General features: G+C 38.8%; 1 protein-coding gene across 2 annotated transcripts in view; it reads left to right on the forward strand.

The window, feature by feature from the left end:
- ESF1 (ESF1 nucleolar pre-rRNA processing protein homolog) overlaps positions 1–9,494 on the forward strand; it is a 54,063-nt gene extending 44,569 nt beyond the window's left edge. For both annotated transcript variants that reach the window (XM_074347855.1, XM_074347856.1), the window contains exons 12-14: positions 5,566–5,648; positions 7,040–7,186; positions 8,748–9,494. In XM_074347855.1, coding sequence (XP_074203956.1) covers positions 5,566–5,648; positions 7,040–7,186; positions 8,748–9,041 — 524 coding nt within the window. In that variant the 3' untranslated portion in view covers positions 9,042–9,494. The remainder of the gene's footprint in view (positions 1–5,565; positions 5,649–7,039; positions 7,187–8,747) is intronic.
- Positions 9,495–10,577: the final 1,083 nt, after the last annotated feature.

Here is a 10,577-nt window from a genome sequence, read left to right on the forward strand (position 1 = left end):
AAAGGGAAATGGAAACTTAGCATATTCTGCTTTTTATCATACCTGAGCAGTCATTTCTAGAAGATGATGGATTGTAGCCCTATCCTCTGATTTCAGGAAACCAAGTTTATAATGGAGAAATGCGAAGCATTATACTTTCCTTGTTCTCATTCCAAAGTGCTTCACTTGGCATGTGAAATCTGGTCAAACTGTAGAACTCAGGGTAGGATTCAAAGAAGAAGTTAAATAGTTTGGTGGCTTAGGGTAGCTTACTTCTTGGAATCAGCACATATAAATTGTGAGCGGTTTTCTCTAAAGTTAGTATCAGAAGTTCCAAGGGAAAGTATAGATAAAGTTTGCTTGTTTTCAGTATACTTTTGATTTCAGAATACTTCCTAGTAGTAATTATTTATATATTGGCTTAAGTTGTTTTCTTTTAAGGAAAAAGAAAAACGAGTGAAAAAAATTTTTACATAAAATTTAGAACCACAAAATGGTATCATGACATGTTTGTTTATTCATTCTATCAATAAATATTACTGAGTACCTGCCAGGTGCTGGGCACTCTGCTGTGCTAGAGATACAACAGTAATAATACAGGCAAAGTTACATCCCTTGAGGAGTTTATAGTTTCAAGGAAGACATGCTAAACAGGTATTAAAAAAAAAAGATAAGAATATTATGAGAATATGGTCAGTATTTTAAAGAAACTAATAAATAGGGTAATACAGAGCATATAGGAGGAGGAAGGAGAGTGGCTTGCTCTGTTTAGGGTAGCCAGGAAAGCTTCTATGAGGTGGTGACATTTGAGCTGAGACCTGCAGAATGAGTAGGTTTCAGGCATAAAGAGCTGGAGGAAGCACTGCCGATGAGGGGAAAGTAGGTAGAGCAGCCGTGAGGTGAGAAAGTAGTTGTCATGTGGGGAAATTGAAAGACACCAGTGCGGCTGGAGCAAGGTCAGAGGGGCGAGGCTGGGACACAGGATTGACCCTGCTGGGCCTTGTGTCACGGCAGCAAATTTGGCTTTTACTCTACTGACAGTGAAAAGCCACTAAAGGGTCTTAAAGCAAGGATGTGACACAATCTGTTACATATTTTAACGTACTACTCTGGGTCCTGTGAAGAGAACAGATTGAAGAAAGGCACTGAAGAGGGCTGAGAGACCAGGCTTCTGCAGACTTCTGGACGAGAGATGATGTTTGGTGTAGACGGCATGTCAGTAATGGAATTGGAAGGAGAAAAGGGACTGGGATTCTCGATATATTTTGGAGGTAGACTTGCTGATTTTTTATTTGGATAAGAAGGAAATTCAGCACACCTCCTGGATTTTTGTTTGCTTTTGCATATAAAGACTTAGGAATCAGTAGCCTATAAGTAGTATTTCAAACCATGGACTGAGAGGTAGAAAGCAGTGGTGAGGGAGGAAGATGCAGGGTTGGGCTCTGAGGTCAGGAGCTCTGTAAGGTGCTCTCGTACTGGAGATGGTACTACTTGGAGGGTAGGGGGAAGGTTTAAGAAGCTAAAATGAACAGCAGAGAACCAAAAGGAACAGAAATAGGAGGGAAAGCGTTAGTGTTTGAAAGGATGTGTAGTTCAAGTCCCGCGGTTGAGCAGGACAGAGACATTTTAAGCCAGATGGACTTGGGTACATTTATAACACCTTCGCCATAGGCAGTCCCAGAACTAAACTTACACATTCTTCAAAATATGGAGAAATTGAGTTCATTGACTGATGCCAGACCTGGTATTTGGCTCAGGTTTGGAGCCAATGAGAGTACTAGAAACCTTTTCTAATTTTTCCTTCTATTTTTCCCCCTACATTATAAATGTACTATAATTTTTCTTTTTACTGCAAATTGGATATCTGATGAGAGTTTTGAAAATGTACTTCTAGATTTAATAAGATTTTCTTTTTGAAGAAATAGGAGTGAAATAAAGACCATCATGTGTAGATATACCCCATTAAAATGTGTCCTTTGTCTTGACAACTGTAGATATTTGATAAATCACCATCAAAATCTATTAATACGGTTCACATATTTGATTCATTCAGCCAGTATGCTGAGTGCTTACAGTATACTGCTCATATGTTGTTTTATAGTTTACAAATGCTTTTACATGCATTCTGTCCTCTAATTCTAACTTCAGCCCACTTTATAGATGAAACTCAGAAAAGATGGTTGAGTTGCACAAGGGCCAGTGGTAGATGGTAGAACCAGAATCCTAATGGCTCCCTTTACTTTTTGTAACTCGACAAGTATGTCCTAAAGACCAAAGCCAGAGCCAGGGTCCATATGTATAAGAGCTGGACACGAAGAATTGCTGGTTCTCCAAGCAAAGCCAGAATGCCTAAGTCCAGAGGAAAATCAACAGACTGTATCTATTATGGACCAGTGACCTTGGTTGCAAGAACTTGCTGCAAAAGAGTGAATCGCTAGGGGGCTGAGCACTCCCCGTGTGGTCAGTACTGAGACCAGTCTGCCCTCCAGTGAATTTTCTCAACAGCTCTCATAAGAAGTGCTCAACTGAACACTCTGGAAGGACTTTTTTTATGGGAACAATTCTCTGACATTACAAGTCCTGAAAAATGGAATTTCCTTGACAGATCTTCCTTTTACAGATTGTTTGCAACACATCTTTTTCCGTAGATGTGTTCTCTGACATTTTTTGCTTAAAGGGATAGTAGCCTCAGTAAGGCTTGTTTAGATTTTAACCCTAACATTCAATTTTTGAGTCTCTGATTAGAATCATCAGTATGTACTTTTTACAGCAGTCCCAGGAAGATGTGGATTCTTACTTGCCAGAAGTTCACTGAAATATAAAGATAACACTTCAGAACAGGGACTTTCATTTCCCTAGTACTCGTCATCTAAATTAGGTCTGAAAACTTTCCAGAGGGAAAATGATTTTTTTAAAAAAATAAAGATGTGCCCTCTTAATATAATTTTGTTAACAGTGTGGAAAGGGTCTCTACACTTTATCTTCTGGCTAAACAGTTCAGTCTAGCACACAGTAAATTCTTCCCAAGCAAAGAAATTTTCATCACACTAAAACTGGAGATCATTTTTAGCCCCGAACATCTTGGAAATTTTTTTTCCTCACTTGCTGCAGTCTTCCTTTCAAGTTTATTTTTATGACTTTTCACCAGGTTGTTAAAAAATCCGGAACAGTTCATTGTGGGCTCTTTGAAATTGTTTCCCACAGCTGTATGTGAAGATCTTTATCTCCTTTATGTATTAATCACATACAGCCTGATTTTCCCGCCACAGAGGGATCTTCCACACGTGTCACTTGTCCATTCACTTCAAAAGGGGCTCTTGCCTCGAGAGCATTGGAGCAGAGGGAAACTTAGGGTGTCGGGGTCAGACCCAAAGAAATGGAACCTTGATGACATCTATATATGTAAATACGTACACATACTTTAAAACAGAGGAAAAGTTATCATCTTAAAATGGAAGCCTCATTCCCCAGAGAACATTTGAGATAGGAGCGCTGTCTCACTCAGGGGAGGGCCACAGACAGTGACGCTTCTTCTTGGCCGCGCAGACGGTGCCTTGGTAGCAGTGGGGGTGAACCTGGCAGTGCTGTGCGGGCCTCTTCTCTCAGCTTTGGGCTTTGCTTTTCCCGTTACCCCCTCTAGCTGTGGCTTTTCAGCCGTCCCTGCATGTTCTGTGAATTTCATTTCATTATTTCCCGACAAGTGCATTTTAAATGGAAAGGGCTATTCCAGGGAGGATGGCATCTGATAGCAAAGGAGTGGAGTGTGGGTGGTTAACAGTAGAGGGCCTGCACCAGAGGGCTCGGGTCTGACTCCTGGCTCTTCCACCTACTGAGCCTGAGACAGACGACTTCACCTCTCTGTGCCTCAGCTTCCTCCTCCACAGACTGAAGATAATAATAAATAATAGAGTCTACCTCCTAGCTTTGTTGTGTGTAGGGAAGGAGCTAGAGCAGAACTGCTTCCTGACACACAGCAGGTGCCGCAGGAGCACTGACTGCTCATGCCGTCAAGCCACTGGTTCCTCTGCACTGGGAAGACGGAACCCAGCTTCTCCAAGTAAGGCAGCTTCCAGCACTTCAGAGAAGGCTGGCCTTGTGTATTAACGTTCTAGAGTAACAGAACCTGGCTGTGCACACTCTCGACCTTCTTACTCTTCAGACTAGTTCTTCACACTTTGACACCAATTCTCTTTGAAGCCCTCCCAACAGACACAAAAAGAGAAAAAACACAGCATCCGCATGATCACCAAGGAACCCAGGACATCTTATATATTGTAGTCAGACTTTCATAACAGTAACACCACATGCCAGACATTAACTAAGCGCCTCACGTTTATTCATTTATTTAGTCCTCACATAATCCTGGGAGGGGCAGTTACTACAATCCCCGCTTTACAGATAAGGACGCAGGCACAAACTGCTGTACAAGGGTGTAGTAGAGCCAGAACTGAAACCCAGGCCAGCTGCTCCACATCAAGTGCCCTTGACTGCTGTGCGCTGCAACCTCTGATTCAGGACGAGAGCATCTCTTCACCTGACACCTGTGTCTCCAGGAGTCCCTGAGCCCCTGGAAACACAGGCCCTTCTAACCAGGAGCCACTTGTACCATAAGAAGTTTTGTCTAATAATAATACAACTAGAAAGTTAACCAAAGATCAGGTTTATCTTTAGAGAAAGAGAAAGGGTTTTGTTAAACTTTTACTTACAGGTAGTTATTATCAAATTGTTGTTAGAAAGATGAATTTTTCATTCTGCTGATGAATTTTAAAAGTATATATATTAAAATTACATGAGTTTTCTTTTTTCTTTGTGATTTCTTCTATTGTTCTCATAGTAAGAAAATATTTCTTCTATTTAAGATCAGGTAGCTATTCCCCTGTATTTTCTCATAGGGTTTTTTCCCCTTACTATTTAACTCTTTAATACATCTGCATTTTATTTTCCTATACATTATGCAGGATGGCTATAACTCGATTTTTTCCCCTGGAATAAAACAAATTGCCTAGCACCAGTTACTGAGTAATCTCTTCCTTATCCAATGATCTTTGGTGCTACATTTTATTATATATTAAACCATACTGTTCTGTTTTTCTCACTGTACAGTATAGTATTGGGGTTTTTTTTTCACTTTGTGGTAGTTTAGCATGCTGTATCACTAGTGTATCAAATCTATCTTGTTAATCTTTGTAAAGATTTCCTTGAATAGAACTTTATTTAGAATTTTATTAAATATATTTATTTACATTTTTGTCATGAGTGGATATTGAATTTTATCAAGTGCTTATTCAATATCTATTGAAATGCTCTTATGTTTTTTCTTTTTAGTTGATGTATAATTATATATTAGAAGAAATACCTTTTTTTAATATACACTTACTGCATCCAGCTTATCATTCTATTCATACTCATCTCAGTAATTTTTTTTACTTTCTTTAGTTTCTATATATTTGTTGATAAGATTATTCCTAGTCATCTTGCATTTTTGTTATAAACAAAATTTTAAAAATAAATAAAATGCTATAAACAGATTGTTTACCCTTATAGTCTTATAATTTTTAACCATCCTGTGTTGGTTTGTTGTGCCAGGTATAAAAGAAAAGAAAAAAACAATGAAATCTGCGAAAGATGGCACATCTCCAGAGGACGAAGCTGAAATCGAAAGACAGAAGGTAAAACGTGATCATGGATAGTGGGTAATTGATATGGACACTTCAAGCAAAGTTGTCCATATGAGTTTTCAGTATCCCTAATAAAAAAATCTAATTGATTTTAGCAATAAAGTTTGTAAATAAACATTTTAGCAACATAGTTTTTAAATATCACCTTTTTACCAAACATTTCTTCAGCTAGTATAAAGTTAAAATTTACCTCAAAACCAAGGCATGTCCCTTTGTGTTTAAGAGGAAAATATCTTATTAAAAACCCTTACTACGACAGAGATTAAAAAATGTACTACTGTTAAAACTTCAAAATAATATTGCCATAAGTTCTAATTCAACTGGAATCTGTCCTGTCACATAGGGGTTTGCTTTACGGCTTGTTAAATGCTTGTTTCTCTCTTTATTATTGAAGATAACATAAATTTAATGTACAAAGTTAAAGTCCTTCTTGGAAGTGTAGTGAACTTTGTGCTCCAGTGACTCCAGAGACCCGTGGTACAGAGTAATGTGTATTTTTTCTGAGACAGGAATTGAAGTTGATAGCGTTTCTGTGACTGATGGCATATCACGTCTGGGAGTGACCCGGACTGGTCACCTGAACTCTGCATCTTAATGCATCTTCTACTGCACATTCAGTAATGTTCATAGAGTTAAGGAGCACAGAAAAAAATCTGTTTTGTAGACAATGGCTCTAAAGAGAAAGCCAACTGCAGATACCAGTGAGGGAAGGGAGAGGGAATTAAAGCAGTCTGAAGTGGTAACATAGGGAGACTCACCAGAGTCTCATAGCACGCGCTGTATTTTCTCCACTATGCGTGGTTGTTTACATGATTCTTGAGGGTTCACATTTAATCCCGTGGTGGGTAGAAAATAACCTATTTAGTAAAAACAAGCATTTTATTAGATTTCTAAAGCAAATATTAAGCTCCTGCTTTCATAGAAATATAGCAGTACTGGAAAAGTAAAGGCAAAGCAAAAGAAAAAAGAAATTCCTTATTCCTGCACGTGTTTGGAAAGTTTAATTTGTATCACAAAATACTACATGTTTGCTAGATTTAGTGTCTACTTAAAAAAACAAAGTAAAAATCAGAGGTTTTACTTGGAGGACTCATTTCTACAGCCTGCTGACCCGTATGTGAAATATGGTCTGGCTTTTAAATAAGACTTTCGCCTGTCTCCTGCTCTTAGTGATGTCGCTTCTAAAAATGACACCTCTTGCTGCAAGGAGATACCTGGGTCTCTGAGTTTTGGTGATCCACTGTCAATTTAGGGTGACAGGTGTTACCCCAGGGCATTGGTCACTGGGTTCTCCTTTCCTAGGGGGATAGCTGTGCCCCATGCTCCTGTTTGGGGGAAGAACAGCACTGTTGTGTATTGGAACCCTTTTCTTCTTTCCGCAGGCTGAAATGGCCTTGCTCGTGATGGATGAGGAGGAAGAGAGCAAGAAACACTTCAATTATAACAAGATCGTGGAGCACCAGAATCTGAGCAAAAAGAAGAAAAAACAGCTTATGAAGAAGAAGGAATTATTGGAGGATGACTTTGAGGTAGCCAGCGACAAAAATTATCTTCTTAAAGCTGATGTTGAATCTGAAGTCAGCTCTGGAGATAAAAATTGAGCATGTCCAGAGTTAGCCTTGAAATGTCTCAGGAAAGGCCCACAGTGGGGACAGAGCTACCATCCTTTAGTTCAGCACAGCCACTTCATCCCCAGGGTGTTTCTTTGAGCACCAGGTGAAGTAGTTGACTTGTATTTTGGTAGCTGTGTTGCACCATAATATGTAGCTCTTAGTGTTAGAACCACATGCAGGTGATACGCTGGGAAGGCTCTGCATGAGGAAGCCTGGCTGAGAGTGGGCTCACATCACAGCCTGTCATACTCTGTGTGCAGCCACCAGCACGGTAGGCCGTGCTTTTTTAATGGCTGTGTTTCTTGTTTCCATCGCTCCGTCTTCTCACTCTTCTCGTTAAGTACGTATTCCTAATGGCCACACAGTCCCCATGCGTGAGTTTGAGCCCTGTACAAAAAACCTACAGACAGCTGTCAGGAGCTGTTTGATGACTTCCATCCATTAGCATGGAAGAACAGACCCAAAAGAACATGGGGGAAATTTTGAATTTGTTTAAAAAACTGAGAAGAGCATACAGAGAACTTCTAAGTGGCATGCAGAGGGACTCTGAGCCTGCTCCGTTGCTCCAGTTTCTGTTGCTGTTCCACTGAACTTTTTGGTGAATTGATTTTCTCATGAAAAGTTAAAAGCAAAGAATGATTTGTAATCAAATCTCCTAACCTGAGAACTGTCTCCACACACTAGTCATCATGCATAGAAACATTTTCCATGGGTGCGGTGGTGGTGGTGTCACGTCTGTTGTCCCTACTATAACTGAGTAACTCTACAGTCCATCATGGTGGACTCATTTTTCCCGTGGCAGTGAGTCATTCTCCCTTTCTGGCTGGTCACCCCTGTGCCTGGCAACACTTGAATGCCTGGCTGGAGTTAAGGGTACACTCCTAAAATGTGGAACCACAATGTTTTTGTAGAAGGATAGAGGATAAATTTGGGGTTTATGTAGGACCAGATCTTGTCTCAGGGGTACTGTCTTTCCCATAATGGTCTTTAAATCTTTTGATCTATGATCTACCCTCAGTAGCTGCTCATTTTGGCACCAGGGTTGAAAAACATTGTAATATGCTTAGAATGTGGTGACTTTGCAGAAAACTCCAACAGGAGATACCATCACTGGCTTACTTATCCCAGCCAGAAAGAGATTTCAGACTGTAAGCATAGGGAAACCTGCCTACCCTGTGGTGCCTCCTCCACTCCTTCAGTTAATCGGTCTGCGTGGCCAGTATGGTTACAGGCCGCTGTGTACATACACACTGTAGGCCCTTTCGAGGAGATTGTCATTCTGTGTAAGAACAGTGTGCTCTCCACGTTGTGGTTCAAGAATAAGCCTTAAAACTCCATTGAAAGTCTGTGGGGAAACAGTTTTCTAATGGATCAATGCAAAATGCTCACATTTGTGTTTTATATACTCAACCACTCACTGACTTGGCCTTTTGGTTTACTAATTTTATTTATTTGTGTTTTCCTTTTGGATTTGCAGGTAAATGTTAAGGATGCACGGTTTCAGGCAATGTATACTTCCCACTTGTTCAATTTGGATCCTTCAGATCCTAATTTCAAGAAAACAAAAGCTATGGAAAAAATCCTCGAGGAGAAAGCCCGTCAGAGAGAACAAAAGGAACAAGAACTTACTCAGGCAATGAAGCAAAAAGAGAATGAAATTCAGAAGGAATCACAAAAGAGGTCCATTGATCCTGCCTTGTCAATGTTGATTAAATCTGTAAAAAACAAAACAGAGCAGTTTCAAGCAAGAAAAAAGCAAAAAGTCAAATAGGTCTATGTTGTTTCTTTTTGGATTGAGAATGTATAAAGTATGCAGAAGCAGCAGAAAGGATATTTATTGGGAACAGTGCTACCTTTCAAGAATATGAGTGAAATCTGGCCATTATAAAATTTCTCTCCATGTATAGCAGTTAGACCTAATTGTGGATGATTGACAGATTTGTACTGTGTGTTTCCACAGTTTAATCATAATTAAATTAATCCTGATTATAGGATTTATAAAATTTTTAGATTTATAACTCTGTTAGCTTTTTTTAAAAGACTGCTTACAATTCTATGTAAAAATAGAGCAGTGCCCAAGTCTTAAGTCTGAATTAGAGTTAGGAACAGTTTGAAAATATGTACATGTAATACATTAATTTCTCTGGAAGTAGGAGGCAGATTTATGTATTTGTTTAAATAACTTATTTTTCTAGCCATAACAAATAAAAGCCAGTAACTTTTTTGTTTGGTCATGTTTATTATAGTTTATGAAATTAATTTGTAGATAAAATATTATTATTTTATATAACACTGGTTTATTTCACTTCATTCACCTCAAACTACTCTCTGGAAAAATATCTGAAAAACTGACTAACTCTTAAGAGGGCAACTCCACGGAAAGGCAGTTCCAGGTTTGCTTTGCTCGTAATTGTATTTGAAATGTTCGTGACTTCTGCAGTGATTTTTTTCTAATTGTAGTAACAGAAAATTCTTCTGTCTGCCCTTCACATTTTTGGAATGCTTGGGATGGTGGATATGCTGCTATAGAGTTTAAGGAATCTTAATTCTTTTTAAAATTAAGTTAAAGCACACACCTTCAAGGCCTTATTAAAGCTCTTGGATCTCATCTGGTCTGGGTTTTATAAACTATTAACTGACCACTTAGGAGAATTAGGTGTGCTGAATAAATAAAATAAAAACCAAAATCATCACTTGGAACAAATAATAAATATGGTAGCTTCTGAAAGGCAGTAGGAGTTTGGCTGGGCTTATGGTTAATAGTAAACCTGACACTCTTGGTACAAAAATTCAGGCCTGCCAAAGTAGTGTGTGTTTTCAAGATTAAGAGAATATAAGATTCACACTGATACCGAGATAAAAGCATATAAACCGTCTCTGAAAGGGGAAGGGAAAAAGAGGGCATCTGAAACTGCTCATAGTAACAGAAGCATGCAGAGTTTTGTGCAGGGAACTGTATTCTTATCATAAAGTACTGACAGTGTTAGGTAATTCAGCCAAATAAAGCAGTATTTATGTACTCATCACTGAAAGATCCTGAATCTCGATGTATTTTTGCACGTAGTCTGTTAACAGTTATATAATTATTCACGTTTCATTTTTACAAGGAAAAAGATTTGTTTCCTTTAAACTGTTCAGTCATAGTATGAGAATTACTCAGTTTGATTTTAAGATTCCTAGGAAACTTAGCCAATTAGTTTTTCTGATCAGTTTGGTTTGGTTTCAATTTTTGTTTTTGAGCCCTTTGTTGCTGAGTCACTGTATTTAACTGTAAATCTCGTTTTACTAGTCAGGCATATAATTTATT

The sequence above is a fragment of the Camelus bactrianus genome, chromosome 19, assembly GCF_048773025.1.
Source record: "Camelus bactrianus isolate YW-2024 breed Bactrian camel chromosome 19, ASM4877302v1, whole genome shotgun sequence".
NCBI lineage: Eukaryota > Metazoa > Chordata > Mammalia > Artiodactyla > Camelidae > Camelus > Camelus bactrianus.